The 18,432-nt window shown below is 32.1% G+C and overlaps 3 protein-coding genes across 6 annotated transcripts; all 3 read left to right on the forward strand.

The window, feature by feature from the left end:
* Positions 1-223: 223 nt before the first annotated feature.
* LOC126682647 (uncharacterized) lies at positions 224-5,938 on the forward strand. Its single transcript, XM_050378385.2, has 13 exons — positions 224-747; positions 2,709-2,861; positions 2,942-3,151; positions 3,240-3,329; positions 3,422-3,538; positions 3,666-3,935; positions 4,067-4,223; positions 4,325-4,402; positions 4,516-4,616; positions 4,722-4,892; positions 4,980-5,054; positions 5,142-5,249; positions 5,522-5,938. The coding sequence occupies exons 1-13, from the start codon at positions 358-360 to the stop codon at positions 5,864-5,866; spliced, it is 2,265 nt and encodes a 754-aa protein (XP_050234342.1). The 5' UTR covers positions 224-357; the 3' UTR covers positions 5,867-5,938.
* Positions 5,939-6,616: 678 nt separating this feature from the next.
* Positions 6,617-11,562, forward strand: LOC126682292 (probable nucleoside diphosphate kinase 5). Of its 3 annotated transcripts, none has more exons than XM_056105802.1 (7): positions 6,617-6,822; positions 6,949-7,016; positions 7,184-7,405; positions 7,715-7,822; positions 7,958-8,067; positions 8,998-9,061; positions 11,223-11,562. In XM_056105802.1, exons 2-6 carry the CDS (start codon positions 6,955-6,957, stop codon positions 9,027-9,029), a joined length of 534 nt encoding a protein of 177 aa, XP_055961777.1. In that variant the 5' UTR covers positions 6,617-6,822; positions 6,949-6,954; the 3' UTR covers positions 9,030-9,061; positions 11,223-11,562. The 3 variants fall into 3 exon arrangements, with proteins under 3 accessions (XP_055961777.1, XP_055961776.1, XP_050233865.1); XM_056105801.1 differs by having other exon boundaries at positions 6,618-6,822; positions 11,234-11,562; XM_050377908.2 differs by lacking the exon at positions 11,223-11,562 and having other exon boundaries at positions 6,618-6,822; positions 8,998-9,339.
* On the forward strand, positions 11,234-18,334 carry LOC126682291 (protein NEGATIVE GRAVITROPIC RESPONSE OF ROOTS). 2 transcript variants are annotated; one of them, XM_056105800.1, is made up of 7 exons: positions 11,234-11,321; positions 16,035-16,087; positions 16,528-16,612; positions 16,708-17,270; positions 17,604-17,778; positions 17,870-17,931; positions 18,020-18,334. In XM_056105800.1, exons 2-6 carry the CDS (start codon positions 16,082-16,084, stop codon positions 17,887-17,889), a joined length of 849 nt encoding a protein of 282 aa, XP_055961775.1. In that variant the 5' UTR covers positions 11,234-11,321; positions 16,035-16,081; the 3' UTR covers positions 17,890-17,931; positions 18,020-18,334. The 2 variants fall into 2 exon arrangements, with proteins under 2 accessions (XP_055961775.1, XP_050233864.1); XM_050377907.1 differs by lacking the exon at positions 16,035-16,087.
* Positions 18,335-18,432: the final 98 nt, after the last annotated feature.

An 18,432-nucleotide genomic window follows, 5' to 3' on the forward strand; every position in this document is an offset into this window, starting at 1 on the left:
GCCCGATTTGATTGACTAATGTATCTACTCAGACAGAGAATCAAGCTCAAAAAGTACATATATTGTCTGATAGTGTTTATTTCACATTAATGAAAATTCAGCATAAAATAGATTTTTCAAAATATCATTAACAAATTACGTGTAAAATACCAATTGGTTCAATATTAAATTCCAAAAAGATATATGCCACATCTTATTTCAACCTTCACCTTTCAGCTTCGATAGCCAGAGCGGCCACATGCATTTTATAACTACTACTCAATATAAATACACATATTTAAACGCCAAATATTCACTCCTTATTAGTCCTCTGTTTCTCACCGGATAATCAAAGCCTCTCCGGGAGAATTTCCGACCATGGCAGAAGAATTCAAAACATGTGTAGACTACGGTTCATCTCTGTCGAAGAGAATTTACTACGGAAGGGAAGCAGCTCCGGCACCAGAGCTTGCTATGTCAAAATCAACAATATCATCGGATAATTTTTTACCGAAGGCGGTGATGGCTTATGCGGTGGTGCCGGAGCCAGAAGCTGTTGATAATCCTGACGTGCCGAGTTACCAGCCTTATGTGCATGGACGGTGTCAGCCACCGGCGTTAATACCGTTGGAAATGCGTGGTGTATCTATGGAAGTTGATTGCTGTCTGGATCACGCTACTGTTAGTTTTAACGGAAAGTGGCGCGTGCATTGTATTAAGACTAGCCGAAAGTGCGACTGTCGCATCGCTGTTCCTATCGGTGACCAGGTATTTATTTACTTCAACTCAAGAAAACTAACACATTTTTTTATTTTTGCAAAATATTTATTTTATTTTGAACATCACTGTTCATAATTTAATTGTTTTAGGTGTGTGTTGAATTGTTAGAGGTTAAGTAGCTGCAAGATTAGATGGATAACTAATATTGTATTTTTAATTGATTTAAAATCAGAAGAAAACTGACTTAATATAAAGGCTTAATTCCTTAAAAAACCCTCACTTTGCATTTTTTTTTCGTTTATACCCTGACCTTGTAAAAACACCATTTGTACCCAATTTTGAGTTTTTATGTTTCATCTCTACCCAAAAGCATTAAATTGTACTCTTTTCATTTGAAAAAAAGTTTAAAACAATCCTTCATTTTTAACTTATATACTAATTAGATATTAATATTATTAATAATACAAAAACACCATCTTTTTCAAAAAATTAAAAAATAATAATAATTTTTTTAATTTTTTTAAAAAATATTTCGAGTTTTTTTTTTTATTTTTTTTTAAAAATATTTCTGACAAAAAATTAAAAATAATAATAATTTTTTTTAATTTTTTATTATTTTATCAAATTAAAAAAAATTAATTAATTATTTGGATGTATTTGATTATTTTTTAAGTTTAAGGATTTATTTGTATATTTTAAAATAGAAAAAAGTATGTTTTAAACTCTTTTTCAAATGGAAAAAGTACAATATAATGCTTTTGGGTAGAGATGAAACATAAAAATCCAAAATTGGGTACAAATGGTGTTTTTACAAGGTCAGGGTATAAATGAAGAAAAAGTGCAAGGTGGGGTTTTTTTAAGGAATTAAGCCTAATATAAATGATGTTGATGTAAGATAAGCTTATGGATTTGATAGATAAATTGGAATGGACATGACACCTAACATGTTTTACGCCACAATTGACGCCTTTAGTTTTGATAATTTTTAAAAAATGAATTAAAAAAATTTAGGTCTAATGTCTTAAAAAACCCCGACCTTTTAGCCCCTTTTCAATCATACCCTGACGTTGAAAATTTGTCAATTTTACCCTATTTTACATTTTTGTGTTTCAATTGTACCCTGAAAAATTAAATTAACGTCTTTTTCGTTTGGAAATTTGTTTAAAACATTCTTCATGTCTAGCATATATTAATTGTACGTTTTTAAAATTTATTTAAATTTAGTTAAATTAATTAAGAATTTAAGTTAGTGTTAATATGATTATGGGTTTTAGTTAGATTTTAAAAATAAAGGACTTATTTGTACTTTTTTGAATAAAAACGAATTTAATTTCATGTTTAAACTTAGTTAATTGAATGATTTCATCATTTAAGTTAGAAAATTAACAAAAATTTAAAAATTAGGGTACAATTGAAAACGGAAAATTCAAAAGTGGGTAAAATTGACAAATTTTCAACGTCGGGGTGGAATTGAAAAAAAAATTAAAGGTGAGGGTTTTTTTGAGTGATTAGGCCAAAAATTTAATGGTAATTTGACAATTTCATAATTCATTTTTTAATTGACTGCTATAACTTTTATATACTCTCTGCGTAGCTAGAAATTTTTTGTGTGTTTCAGATTATGAAATATTTTTATTTTTTTATTGCTAGTTTTTAATTTTTTTTTTGGATAATTGGAGAAGAAATGCATTTTGACTCGGTAAATATTTTTGAATTTTGATGAAGGGAAAAAAAAAAATTCTTGCCTAAACTTTACAACTGTTAAAAAATTCACAAGAATATGATACATTTAAGGCCTATTAGTGCCAAGAAAGCCAAACTTTTTAACTTTTTGAAAATCTATCCAAACCTTTCAAATGTCTTTGCTGTTTATAGTATTACATTAGAACAGAATAATTGTCCAAATTCAGGACATGTTCTGTGTCTTTAGTTGCTGTTTGCTGCTTCTGCTTAATTATTTGAAGTAATTTCTTTTAAAATTCTCAAGCAAAGCATGCCTTGGCTAACAGGGTTCAATTCTAGGTCTTGAGGTTGGCATTCCTGGAAAATCATATCATAGCCAACTAATTTTAGCAGAAGAAGATAAAGATAAAGAAAAAGTATACAAATCAGGAGATGGATGTTATCTAAAAGGAAGCATTTACACCTTTAAAATTCCACAGGTAATTGTTTATCATATTTTCTGGTGATTTGTTCTGTAATTGCTCTAATTCTCAGGATACTTATTTATACTTTTTTTTAGATTGTTGGAGGGACAATAATCTCAGTAAAAGTGACATGGTCTCAGAAATTGACCTATAATGAGGGTGAATTCTGTCTCAATCTACCTTTTAGTTTTCCATCATATGTAAATCCTGATAAGAAAATTTCTAAGAGAGAAAAGATTCTGTTAAATGTTAATTCCGGTGTTCGTAAAGAAATTTCGTTCAAGTGTGCTAGCCATGCACTTAAGGTATGTCATTGTCATATCTCTTTATGTTTCAATCAGCTTTGTGATGAAATACATAGGAAATGATCCTGAGTTATTTGGACTCTTTAAGGAAATAAGGCGCGAGGTTGGTAAAATCGGTTTTTTATATGAAGCAGAAGTGCCAACTTGGTCAAGTTCTGACTTCAATTTTTCATACACTGTAAGACCTACAAATCTGTTGTCTTCATCAACATATTGGCAGAGATCCCTTTAATATCTATCTGAAAATCCTGATTAATCCTGTTTTTACAGGTTGTTTCAGAGGATTTATTCGGTGCAGTGTTCTTGCAGTCTCCGATTTTGCGAGATTATGATGAGAGACAGATGTTCTGTTTCTACCTTTTCCCTGGATATAACCAGAGCAGGAAGGTCTGTTGGGGCTAATCTACTGCCTAATTATCTGTTACCAAATAGGAATTTTCTTGTTGGTTTTATTGTCAGTTTGGGAGAATATATGGTAATATCAATGTATGGCCTTCTTTTAAACTTTCTGCAGGCTTTCAGGAAGGATGTAATTTTTGTAATTGATATCAGTGGAAGCATGAAGGGGGATCCTATTGAGAATGCAAAGACAGCATTGGTGTCATCACTATCCAAACTAAATTCTGAAGATTCTTTTAATATGATTGCTTTCAATGGGGAGACCTATTTATTTTCACAAGTAATGGAGCCTGCGACCAAAGCAACGATATCAAAAGCTGAACAATGGCTTAATGACAATTTAGATCCAGGTGGTGGCACCAACATTATGGTTCCACTTAAACAGGTGTGCATAAATGAAAATTTGTAACAGAAACTGTCTTAAAAGTGAAGTTTTCGCTTTTACATTTCTAAATGAGGTATTCTACGCAATATGAGACATTTGCAAAATTCATAGTGCAATGTTCTTGTTTTTAGGCTATTGAGCTATTGGCTGAAATTACGGATTCAGTTCCTCTCATTTTCCTCATCACTGATGGGACTGTTGAAGATGAGAGAGAGATTTGCAATTTTGTAAAAGATTCTCTTAAAAGTGGAGGACCAATTTCCCCTCGGATATGCACATTTGGCATAGGTAAGGTTTTGGATCATTTTATCTTTCTTGTTGGATTCATGACGGAGAACTTAAGATTTACTTGGCAGCACTGTTATTAATTTATATGAAGCGTTTTGCAGGTGTGTATTGTAACCACTATTTCTTGCAAATGCTAGCACAAATTGGACGGGGTCATCATGATAGAGCTTTCGATGCAGGTTAGTGCTATTCTGTTTGGACAGGGATTAGAACACAAACATGCCCCAGTTTACTTGCACTTTAAGTTAACGATAACAATTTGATACATAGGTTTGTTGGGTTTTCCTTCCAGATTCAGTTGATACTCGAATGCAGCGATTATTTACAACTGCTACATCACTCATTTTAGCTAATGTAACTGTGGATGCTTTGGAACATCTTGATTTTCTTGAGGTACACCATTTGGTCAATCTTCTCAAAATGACTGTTGTTCAGTTATTTCATTTGATTTCTGGATGTCATGTCTGAGAAGTTATCTCGTTTTTGAGTCGTTTGCAGTTGCTTCCATATAGAATTCCAGACCTCTCGTTGGGAAGTCCATTAGCTGTATCAGGCAGATACAATGGAAAATTCCCAGATTCTGTCAGAGTTAGTGGCATTTTAGCAGATATGAGCAGTTTCACTATAGAGTTGAAAACAGAAAAGGCAAAAGATGTGCAACTTGATAAAGTAATGTTTCTTCTTACTTAAAATTACTGCACTTGAAACGAAAGCTGGAGTTGTTTTCTTATATTTCTTTTGCTTTGAGTTCTGCAGGTACTTGCAAGGAGACAAATTGATGTGCTTACAGCTAACGCATGGATGTTAGATAGCAAAGAGCTTGAACAGAAGGTTTTGTATTAACTTTGCTCGAGTCCTATTTAAACGAAAATCAAACGAAAAGGAAAAGAAAAGGATCTAAATTACAATGTATTGTAGGTTGCGAAATTGAGCATACAAAGTGGGGTTCCATCTGAATATACCCATATGATTTTGCATCAGACTGATACAGGGGAGAAAGTACCAGAAACACTAGCTCTGCACGAGGTATGCATTTGCCTTAGTTTTTTTTACTTTTAAACAGTTGATAGGAAGAATGCTACTTTTCGGTTGAGTTTCTCGCACTGAGTCACACATATACACACAATGACACCAACCGAATTGGTGGCAGAACCAGTGTGGCCAAAGGTGGTCGGTTCAAGTGATTTTTAGTTTTTATGAGATTCTTGGCTGGCCAGTCTAGTTTGGTTCTTAAAACACTGCGCACAATAACACAATACGAGTCGGAATTATTAGTTATGTAATGTCCACAACATCAGGTTTTCAACAAATTTAATCCACTTAAAAGAGATGAGCCTGGAAAGCAAAACATTGTTATTCTGGGGAGCCTAGGAGTCGGGTTCGGCGATTTGAAAGAAACAGCAGCAAATATTCCTCCAGGAACTGAAGAAACGAAGTCATCCGATGCTACTGATATGATAATGAAGGCTGCTTCCCACGGTTGCAGCAGGCTGCTTGAACGGTTCTGTTGCATGTGCTTCCTTCAGACTTGTTCGCACATGAATAACCAATGTACTATTATTCTCTCGCAACTTTGTGCTGCTCTCGCTTGCTTTGAATGCGTCAAATGCTGTTTTGATTTGTGTGAGTGTGAATGTTTGTAATTATGTTGTAAATTCATGAAATAATACACAAAAATTATATGAGTGGATGAGTGGTGTCAACACTTTTCTCAATCTCTTATTTCAGTATTTTAGTTTTTTTTTCTCTCTTTCAGATTAGTGTTTCAATATTCTAAAAGTATATCAGAGCTCCAAGAGAGCATCAACGTATTTATTTAGTTTCAAAAATTATTTTTAAAAATGCACTAAATGACAAAATATCCATAGACAAATAAAAATCTATTAATTAAAAAAACCTATTATGTATAATTATTTTTATTGAAGTTTCTATACTTTATATTTTTTATGTAACGAGTCTCTTACAAAGTGTAAGGATATTGTAGCTGACAACCCATTAAAATTTAGGTTAATTCCATATAAATGATCATATTTACACGTTTTTTCATTTTAATCACGTTTTTTAAAAGGCGTTCTAAAGGATGTAATTAAAATAAAAAAAACGTATAAAGATAGCAATTTTATTTAAAATTAATTCTTAAAATTTTGATAACTATTTGAGTTTTTATTAAAAATTATTATCAAAATAAAAAAAATTCCGGAAACTGTTAAGTAGCTCGTTCTTTCCGATTATCCAAAAAACGCATGATCCGTCAGAATGGGTCCCATGAGCTCTTACTGCTGAGATATGATAGTTGGCTACGTGTCATGACAAATCACATCCTATGATCTTCTGTCGGATCAACACGTGTATAAAACAGCCGAGTTGACTTTTCTACCAAAGATATCATTCGCTCTACATTGGTCCATTTCATTTCATGCCCTGAAAATTTCTGATTCTCTTCTTTTCCCGCCTTTCCCATCCTCTATTTCCAGGTGTCTAACATCTGTTTGGTTCTCGAGAAAATTCACCAAATTGCTAAACTAATTTATAAATAAAATCATCAAGATTCCAGATTCTCTCAGCGATCATTACTGTCAAGAAAGCGATTTATAATTTGGTGAGTGGCGACATTAAGATTTTGAACTTCATTTGCTAATTTTCCGTATTTGATTCTAATAATTATGATTACTTGATAATGATGTTCCTGTTTCTTATTTTGTTTAATTTTATTTTTGGTGTCCAGCTTCAAATGACTGTTCGCTCCGGCTCACTCTTAATTTGCCTTCTGATTTCGTTGTTCTTCACAATCAGGTAACCAGTTAACTTAGGGTTTTAATTCGTTTGTCCATCGCTAATTCGCTATCAAAGATTACGAAATTTATTGTAATTTGCAATTTGTACGAGTTTAAATTTTGTGATTTAACTGTATTTTGTATCAGCTATTTTATACGCTAAGTACTTCTGTTATGGAAATGTAGTTCTTCAAGCAATGAAAGCAGAGAGGAGAATACACTGGCTATGATAAAGCCAGATGGATTATTAGGTAATTATACCGAAAGGATAAAAGAGATGATTGTGCGATCTGGTTTCAATATTGCTAAGGAAATCGTTACCCAACTTGACGAAGACCATGCTTCAACGTTTTATGCCGAGCACTCTTCCAGGAGCTTCTTTCCGAATCTTATAAAATACATGACAAGGTATATTCAGTTTTGTCGTGTTGATTAATAATTTGGAGTAATTGGATTATACATTTGGAGTTACATTATTAAGGTTTATAGGTTGAAAGCAAATTATAGTTATGAATTGTATAGTTTAGTTAGATACATGGTAATGAATCTCGTGCTTTCACTTATTCAAGTTGTATGATTATATGTCTCTTGTCATATTAGCATATGACTGCATTTATAATTCTGCATGTTGATGTGAATACTATGGTAGAATGGAAAGTTGCCATCATCGTTTTCCTTTGTATTATGTTGGATACTATTGATGTATGCATTTTTCAGTGGTCCCGTGTTGGCTATGGTATTGAAGAAAGAAAATGCGGTTGTAGATTGGCGTGCTCTGATTGGACCAACTGATGCACATAAAGCTAAGATTACACATCCTGACAGGTTATTTGTGTCCTATTATTGTAGTTTCTTTACATAAGCTCCTGTGTTTCATTTTTTGGTGTTTTTTACTAGTTACTAACTTACTACTTAGCTGTTTGCTGATTTCTATTGATTGTTTAATCTGGCAATTTTCAGCATCAGAGCACTGTGTGGGCTGGACTCAGAAAAGAACTGTGTTCATGGCTCAGACTCATTGGAATCAGCTCAAAGAGAAATCTCCTTTTTCTTTGGAGAGATATACTCAGGTCGGTATTGTTTTCTTTGGATTTTTCTATTTGTCGTGGCAATTTTTTCTGTGATGATATTAACAGTTTCTTGTTCTGTCAAAATGATAAAACTTTGTGGAAACTCAGCCCTTTACAAATCAGTATGGTTAACTATTAATGTTTCTTGTCAATGCCTATATCTAATTTGTTACATAGTTCTTTAGGCATCAAATTGAACATCAGACCTGTTTTGATACTTTTGGATGATACATACAGTCTGGATTAAAGAATCCTTGTCATCCCAGCGATATGCATGCACTATAAATCAGTAAAATTGTTGCTAATTCTCTCTAGTTAACCTCTAATACATTATCATGGAATTTGAGTGCTGTATGAATACTTTATTCAGACCATCTAATATTTCAAACCTAGTATATGGCTGCCCTGAGTTTATGACAAACGTTATGTTAACTCTTAGGAAATGACTAAATTTGTTAACTTGTAAACTTCTAGTCACTGTCCTGACTGTTGGTAGTAATTTGTTGCTTGAATCGCCAAGTGCAAACTATTGGAGCTTCTATATTTATCAAAATTAGTTAGTTAGTGTGTTAGTTATACTAGCTAGTTTTCCCGCTCATTTTATGCCATGTTGGCAATCCTTGTTTTCTTTTCTGTTTTAATCATCTGCCATGTTGGCAATTAGACTAGGATCAGTGACATGGCACATGTCTTGTATATATACTGATTTGGATGATTAATAAAACAAGTAGACTTTTTACCCAAAATTTCTCATTCTTTAACAACTAGAAGGAAAATGGAAACAGTAACCTTGATAATGCTTATTATTACTGAAAAAATGTCAGAAACAGGAACTTCATTAATGCTTATCAGTTTACATTCTTAATTAAAAGAAAATGGGCTTGTGATAACTTGTCATTTTCTGTTTTCTGCTTGTATGATTATTAATAGGTGAGGCGGTTGGAATACATGATGAACTGTGAGTGGAATGCACTGAGGAGGACTGCATGTTATTGTATGTCTGCTCTCTCCCTTCAATGGCTTATATGTTTCCAAACCTTTCATCTCCACGAGGAAGAGCTCAGTACCTGATGAGCTGGGGTTGTTTAGTGGAATTGTGATATATGCCTTTTAATGTTATATTTTTGTCTTTCTGTAAGTTGAGCAACACCATGTACTCCAAAGAACAGAGGACTTTTTGTTTACAAAACATCTAGATTTGGTTCGTATCTACTGTAACAAATTAAAACTCCATGGACCTCTTGGAAAGTGACATATCTGGTGTTTTTTCTAGGTTTATGCCTCTAGGTCCTTTTGGTATTAAGGTCAGCCGATTATTAGTGTAGTTTAGCTTTATGAACGACCATGATGAGAATGTTGAAAAATTGCAGATAGTTTAGTGAGACTAGTTGATTTATGTTTCTAGTGTTTCCATTAGCAAAAATTGAAGGCACTGATGAAATGAGATGTTTTCAGTTGAATTTTGTCTACAAATGGGTCTTAGACTTAGAATGTAAAAGTTAAATTTATTTGGTTTTGGTTGTGAGCCATAAATAGGTGTAAAGAACTTGTTTCAAAAAAGAAATCAGGTTAAATGGCATTCAAGAGAATGCTGCTGTGACAAAAAGTAATCATAAAGAAGAAAGGAGATGCTTATGAAGGATCTTTGCTTTACAGGATTGAATAAAAGTTCAGAGTGAGTTAATGTGCAAAGTTCACAGAGATTCTATCTCAATATAATAAATTTGGTTTTGTGTATCATATGAGGAACTGCATTCTTAGGGTGAAGATAGCTTGTGTGCTAAGTATAGGTAGATACATGATTAAATGCATGCACGGTTGAAGAATAAAGAAAAGCAACTGTCAAATTACATTCTTGCCAACTACTCAATTCTCAGAACTCTTTATTACAGAACAACCAAGTCAACTTGCCACAGTCATAAGAGATTAGAATGAATCTAAGTCTACAAATATAATTTTAATTTTTGCTAAGTTGTTGTATTCGATGAGCTAGACTGTGTTGCATCTTATCAACTTGCTTTGAATGTTCACTTTATTTAATTAGAGTTGGAGCTAATAAGGTCTAAAGCATTTTGCATGAAAGCAAAGATGATTTTAGGAGAAAGATTGCTATATTGCATCTTTAAAGTTAGGGCTAACCATCGAATAAAATCTAAATACTGTTGACCTTTATCAATTTTAGTCCAATTTTTTAATTTCGTCAATTTTAACCTGATTTGGAAATTTGCATTTCAATTTTTATTAAATGCCCTTTTGAGTGAATATCACATGACTTTTACCTGTATGTAATGTAACTGGGTGATATTCACTCAAATTGGACAATGGATATAATTGAAATACAATTATTCAACTAGGCTAAAATTGATGTAATTAGAAGGTTGAGTTAGAATTGATATAGTTCGACAAGATTTGCATCTTTCTGCTTCTTAGCCTTTTCACCCTTTTTAGTGGGGCAGGGAGATTTTGTTTAATAGGCTATACTACAAATGTCAGATTCTTATTTGAGACATACTGCTTTCATTTCTTTGTTCAATTTATCTTTAATATGTGAATTATCTCATTAAGGGTTTTGAGTTTAGTTGTATTTTGTGTGTATCAGTGTCTTTTATGGTCAAATCTGCTTAAAACATTGATTGTCTACCCTCTTTTATAAATTGATTTTTGGATTTTCATCTGAGATGAGCTCCTATGACCTTGGATAATATCATTGAGTTCAATATTTGGTTGCTTGCAAACATGAAAGTTGATACCTGACTTATTTGAATAACGATTAAATGTGGCATAATGCTTATTTGCCACCTCCATGATTAAGTTGAAGCTAATAGAATTTAAATTGTTACAACTATTTATAACATGAACTAAGAATTTCACTTACATTCACGACATTCTTGCATTAGTTTATCCGCGCAACACAACATTAACCCCCCACATCATAAGTGATCGTGGTTTACCATTAAAATGAAAGTTATGTGATTGATTGTGATCTAGATTGAATAGTGCTACCAACAAAGTCCTGATTAACGGCCAGGATTGGAGGTTTATTCATGCTCTTTGAGAGACATTGGATACACATTTTCATTTTCATGCTACTAACATATTATAAGTAGTTACATGAAGTTTTGAGAACATTTGTGCAGGATGAAACATTTGCTTAGTTTAAATGCAGGACCCTGTTGTTATTTAATAAGCAAGAGATCCAATGAACGGAGAGCTAGTCAAACAATGATGGCTACCAGAGGTCCACACCATACAAGGTCACTTTATACTTTGCTTAAGTTCCATTACATTCCAGATATAGTAAGTTTTGCATTATTAAGTTTTTGCTCCTAAACTCTAGGCATCTAGTATATACTGTATATGCATCCACTCACATGGCTTCTTCCCTTCTTTTTGTTATCTTGGTGGGAGTGATCCTTGACTAACTCATTTGCATCTCGAGGAAGTAATATTATTTCATAAAACTTTTTTACATGCATAAAAACTTTTACATTTTAAGCAGTATAGTGACGGGTTGCGTGACGATACAAATTAGATTTGTTAAACTTGTCTTTGGCAGGATCTTTTGATTTTATTTACTTTAAATGACGGGTTGCATGACGATACATATGAGATTTCGTAAACTTGTTTTCCATAGGATATTTTGATCTGAATTACTTTTGAATTAAGCATTGAAATGGGTGACTTTTAGCTTTAAGTACTATAAACCAAAGAACATCCTACACATAGCTCATTGTGTTCTTAAAACTCTTTAAAACTTTACTTTTTTATCTTATAGTGATAATCGAGCTCATCGTGTTCTTAAACTTTGGTTAATTTTTATAATAGTTTATGTAAAATATACTAATCCACCTGCGTAAAATCACATGAACCACAAAATGCTAATATAAATTTTATATTAATACCTTGCTTAAAGGCGGCACATTCTCAAGCAAATGTTGGTTTAAGTGGTCCAAGGAAAATTCGTGTCAACCAATCACATTGTTTAGATTATCTAGAATCCACTTTAGATTTGTCTAGAGATTTCATTAGAGTAGGACGAAGCACTTATATTAATTAATAAGCAAGTGGCTTCATTGTGATTAAGCTTGATACTATAGATTATAGAATGAACCAATCATGTGCTTTAGTTGAGCAAGTGATTTTAAAAAATGTGTCACTTAAATATTCAAAATACAAAGAAATGAAGAATGACGGGGCTAACTGAAAGAGTTCGTGGTTTTGGTGTGCATGAAATGGACCAAGGGAGCTAATTAGTGTCTGGGTAGAAAAGTCAACCCGCCTCTTTTATATACGTGTTGATCCGACAGGAAATCATGGGATGTACTTTGTCGTGACACGTAGCCATTCTGTCAGAACCTAACAGTGTAAATACATGGAACCCATTTGATGTACCAATCACGTGAGAGAGTGGTGTCTTTGAGGGACCTGGGCTCACAGAAATTTAAAGAGGTGGCTAATGACCATTAAATGGGAAAATTTTGGGTAATTTTCAATAACAGCCCCTTGATTTTCGTGTCTTTTCCAGGAAGTTCCTAAACTTTAATTTGTATTATTTTTCAAGTTTTATCTTGTAACCATATTGTCTCTGATGATGTGGCTAGTTTAAAATGTAAATGAGTTGGGCTACTCACAAATTATTTGCGATCTACTCAAAGAAAACTTGAAATCAATTAGAAAAAGTCAAGTCGAGCTTGAGTTCGAACTAGAGTTTCATCTCGAGCCGAACTCGAGAATCTGGTAAAGAGGCTCGCGAAACTCGTGATCCTAAACAAATTACAAGTCTAAACGAGTCTCTCTTATATGTATAAAATAATATTTATATTTTGCTATATTGACTATATATACCTTTTAATTTAGGTGTCTTGAATTTTTATATTTCAAAGTGGAAAAAATTTAAATGCATAAATATGATGGTTTTTTTAATAATTACTTTTATCCTTTATTGAACTATAGTCAAATTCAAGCTCAAATAGTTTGGATATCGTTCGAGTTTGAGCTCGAAAATTTAACCTATTCAAGCTCGAGCTCTAACTTGTTTAGTACACGAGCTTGAGCTTGACATAATTCTGTCTCGGTTCAGCTGATTTACACCCCTAGGCTAGCTGGAGTCATATTTGGGCCGATAAACTTTTTTATTTGTAATGCGGTCCCAATTTCTGATCTAATTAATTGACCATCTTGTTATTAAATTTTGATTGAAGGTGAGCCGAGTTTAGTTAGAAAAAATATAAATAAAATAGAAGTTGAGGGAGAATAGTTAAAAGTGGACGGACTGTTATAAAATTTGCCCGAAAATCTTAATCGTTTTATTTATTTTCATTCATATATCATATATGTCGTTGGGAAGTTTATAAATAAGATGTCTAAGCAGATAAATAATCTAAAGCTGTGATATAAATTAAAGTATGTTTAGCTGGCTAAATTTTTTAATGAGGTTTCATAGGAGTTTCTCTGTTAGTTCTTTGTAGCAAGAGCATGCACATGACGATGGTCTCTTGCAGACAACTGAATCTATTTCATCGACAATGACAGATCATTGACTAAATATCTTGCTTTTTTTTTTTAATATGTTCTTGTTTTTGGTAATTACTTAAAGAGACGGATGTGTTATTTCCTCTTACTTCTATTAAAATAATAAATATTAATAAAGTGCCAATTAAGTACTTTTTCCATTTCCAAATTATATTAAAAATAAAAATGGAATGTTATTGATACAAAATGTCCATTCCAATGTTATTATGGAGTATATTATCAAACACAATGAAGTAGTTAAAATCTTTTATAGGTATAAAAAGTTCAATTTAGCACATAATTTATAGGGTAATTTACACGAATTGTCTCTAGACTATCTTTTCTTTTTAAACCGTCCATAAATTTTAAGTACCCTAAATGTCCCTAAATTTTTATTTGATAACTTGATTGTTTCTAATGTTATTTTACGTTTTTCAATATTAATGACATAGCATTGACATTGACGTTTTATATAGACGCCTAAAATTTTAATTTTTGTCGGGCGACGCTATTTGGCAATTTAGACGTCTATATATGACTTCAGTTAGCATGCCACGTAATTAAAATTGACGAAAACAGCATAAGATCAATTAAAGTTTTGGAACGATTCGAAGAGAGAGATGACAGTTCGGGTACAATTAGTGTAAATTCCCTACTTTATGGGATCATTTTATGTTATCTATAGAATATTGAGATTTTATTCTTAGTGCTTTACAACAGAAAGAAATAAAAGATTTAAGAGCAAATTTGGTCGGTGATGGATTGGAGACATTACCATGCGGTGCTATGTGTATTATATGTTCTTTATTCTGTGATGATCCTTTATACATCGATTCCTTAGTCTTTCTGTTTTGACGTCTGCTATAAGAAAAAAATGTTACCAATTCTTTTTGAAAGTATAGACGCTTAATTGATATTTTATATCTTAAAAGATTGTTAAGTGATTAGGAATATGTTTGTAATTTACTATTTAACCAGAATTAGCTCTTAATTTATTTGATTCCTCTTGCTGCATGTTATATTTCTTATTAAGGGGAGGTTAGACTATGTCTGTGGGCTCAGTTTGTTACGTATTTATGTAAACTGTTACAATAAAATATTTTTAGTTGTTTGGAAAATGACCATTAATTGCTAAATTCCCCCTACATCTTTAAATTTTCTCGAGTACATAGTTTAGACACCCAAATTACGTTAAGCATACAACTGAGTACAGAGCTTAATGTAGGATTTAATATTTCATGATTTGATAGAAAAATAGGGTAAATTTTTACTCACAGTTTCTGAACTTTCATCTCTTTCCCACCAAAATTCTTTTAGTTAATGTATAATTTTAAATTTCCTTTAAATTAAATGATACCTCAAAAAGATATGTTTCATCCATACTACATTTTTTCCGTAAAAAAATGTTGATATGACGCCTACAATGCAGTTGATTTGGTAAATGAAAGCCACTTGTACAAAAAAAATGAACATTACTGACATGTAATTTTTTTATTCGCGATTTCCATTTGGCAGATCAATTGCATTGCAGCAATTTTTGATAGAAAAACTGCAAAAGAATATTAATTTATTTTTCGTCGTACTAATAAAAAGTCATAAATTTTACATTTACAATTGAAATAATTTTTATTATGTTATGGAAAAGAGACGAAAGTTCTATACTATGGGTGAAAATTATCCGAAAAATAGTCATAACGAAATGATGCAATTATAGCATACGCTGGTACGTAGAGCCTATGCTAATTATCCTTACAGCTTGAGGAAGCAAGAAGAAGAGGGCTCTGGAAACCAATATGTGTAGTACTATCGATTTTTTTTATGGTTGTACTATCAAATTAGTTACTTGAAGTTGAAAAGTAAAGTAATGATCAATTCTATAGCAATATCTAGACCAACAGTTTTGTGTCACTACTAAGATCGTTAGATTAATCATAATTTTACATAGAGATTGAACCTACTTTCTAATCTTTGTACTTTTATATTTATTTTACATATATATTATTAATTGGATGGACAAGAATAGTGCCACGAACTGAGTTTCATTCTTACACAGTAAAGTCTCAAATTAAATTGTACTTGATAAGTAAAAAATATAGAAAAGGACGAATACTAAAATCACTTTTAGATTAATATAAAATAAAGGGGAATGTGTTTAATGGTAGTGGGATATGTGTGGATGTATAGAGGCATATTAGTTGTATAGGATAAAAGGTGAAGAGAATACAAATAGAAAGATATAAAAAGTGTTGGAAATAGGTGAGAGCTGTACTTAGGAACTTGAACCTGTAGAAATTTTCTCAAGTTTTAGTTATATATCCATCAAATTCATCAAAATCTCATCTCTCTTTTGATACTCTTAAAGTTCAAATTCTCATTGTTTCTAGTGGTTGCCTTTTTCATGCACATACATTTTTCCTCATCTTTTAGCATTTTTTGCTCTCATTTCTGAACCTTAGAAGCTGTAAAGAGAGAAAAAAAAAAAGCTGCCTAATCTACATCAAAAATGAAGGTAAGTGTTGGTGCATTCTCACTTTCTCGGGCTAAAGTTTTATACGGTTATTAAATTAATTTATAAAACAGTTATCATCGTTTTATTTGTTATGTTTTGGTAACTGAACTGTCATTTTAACGTCAACGGGAGGCTATCATACCAATTAAGGCCAGAAATTGCTTATATGGCAAGAAACACGTTGCATAACCACACAAATTTTTTTGTTACCACATAAGCAATTTTTGATCTGATTGATATAGTAACCTTTTGTGTAACAACGAAAGATCAGTTTCCAAAATGTGACGAATGAAACGATGGTAATCGACTAATCGTTATGCAAAAGGCTTATAATTCAGTAACTGCATATGTTTTACCCCACTTTCTTAGTTCAATAGCAAATTGTTCTTCGTGTATGGTTTCTGACTGGATTTTATTATTTCTTGATTGGTGATTAGCAGCTTTTCGGCTGGATGCAAAACAAGCTTAATGGCAGTAAACAAGGGAACAAGAAACCTGTAACTAATACAGTTTCATCCTCTACTCGTAAGCATTCTCATTGCAACTCTCAAACATGCGTACAGCAGCCTGTAAAATTAATTCGGAGATTTTATTTCTTATAGTTTCTTGTTTTGTACCAGAGCATGTGAGACAGGATTCTCGAGAGGAATTCAGTGACTGGCCACATGGTTTATTGGCAATTGGAACTTTCGGCAACAACGAAATAAAATCATCAGCAAATCTTGAAATCCAAAATGCTGAACAAGTAGAACAAGAAGAAGAAAGAGAAGTAATGTCTTCACCTGATGATTTACAAGATTACACACCAGAAGAGATTGGAAAATTACAGAAAGAGCTAACAAAGCTATTATCAAGAAAACCAAATTCTGATAAAGAAAAAGAAGTTTCTAAAAATCTTCCATTGGATAGATTTCTGAATTGTCCATCAAGTTTAGAAGTTGACAGAAGAATTAGCAGTCATACAGCTACAAGTGACATGGATGATAATGAAGAGGACATTGAGAGGACGATTAGTGTTATACTTGGAAGATGCAAAGATATTTGTGAGAAAAAGAAGAAGAAAAAGAAAGATATTGGCAAGAAATCTTTATCTTTTCTTCTCAACAAAATGTTTGTTTGCAGAAGTGGGTTTGCTCCACAACCTAGTTTGAGAGACACTTTTCAAGAATCAAGAATGGAAAAGGTACACCTTTCACAATTATTTTCCTTCATTTTTCTTTTATTGATTCACTTGATTATGCACTTGAGGTCGTGGGTTCGAATCCTTTATTTACAGCTTTAATTGATAAATAAAAAATTTGCTTTACGTAGTTTTTTTTTATGTTCAAAGTAGTTAAACCGTAATTTTGGTTTTTAGAAAAGAGTCAAACCAGACTAATTTACAGTTAGCAGTTGAACCGGCCAGTCCGATTTGATTCTCAAAACATAGCTTATAATCTCCGTTTCATTCAAATCGGAAGCCCGTTATGGACTACAAAATTCACACAATAGAAAGTAACATGATTTTTATCCACAGCTTTTGAGGACATTGCTTCACAAGAAGATGAACCATCAAAATTCTTCTAGAGCATCATCAATGAAGAAATATATTGAGGATAATAACAAACAGAGTTTGGAAAAGGAAAAAGAAGATGGGAAAAGGGAGAAAACTTATGAGCATGGATCTAAATGGGACAAGACAGATTCTGAATGTAATGTTCTTTCTGAATTACTCTTTTATATTTATCTTATTTCATCAGCCAATTTTAGTATTAATTGTTATCTTGTTTTTAAAATTTGTAGATATTGTGTTAGAGATTTGAATGAGCCAACAAAATTATGTCAATACTATATCACAATACAAAGTAAGTGAACTCTTTTCATTTTTGCACTTCATTTATATATTACATCAAATTTATATAAATTGCTAACTTCTAATATCTAATTTTGCAGATTACATATGTTCGGACTTGGAGATCATAAAGCCTATGAGAATTTCGTCAAGGGTTGCACAAACAATTAGTCAGTAATAACTACAAAATAGAGTGGATTAATATGTCCTTTTTTCATGGTTGCATTGAGTGAATTCAGTGCAATACATGTTATGAATCTATCATTCGCCAAGGATTTATGTATGTACTAGCTTAAGCTAGTCAATCTCTACATTTTTTGGGTCATATTCCATCATACTTCTAATTAGTTTTTAGCCATAGTCTACTCTCTTTGTAATATATTTTGACATGAATAAAATTAATACATTTTATTGTACCCTGTTATTAAATTTACATCAAATGAAATGATTCATATGAATTATTATCACTTTCATTAAATAATAAAATTGATAAAAAGACGAAGTAGCAAATAAA

The sequence above is a fragment of the Mercurialis annua genome, linkage group LG5, assembly GCF_937616625.2.
Source record: "Mercurialis annua linkage group LG5, ddMerAnnu1.2, whole genome shotgun sequence".
NCBI classification, from domain to species: domain Eukaryota; kingdom Viridiplantae; phylum Streptophyta; class Magnoliopsida; order Malpighiales; family Euphorbiaceae; genus Mercurialis; species Mercurialis annua.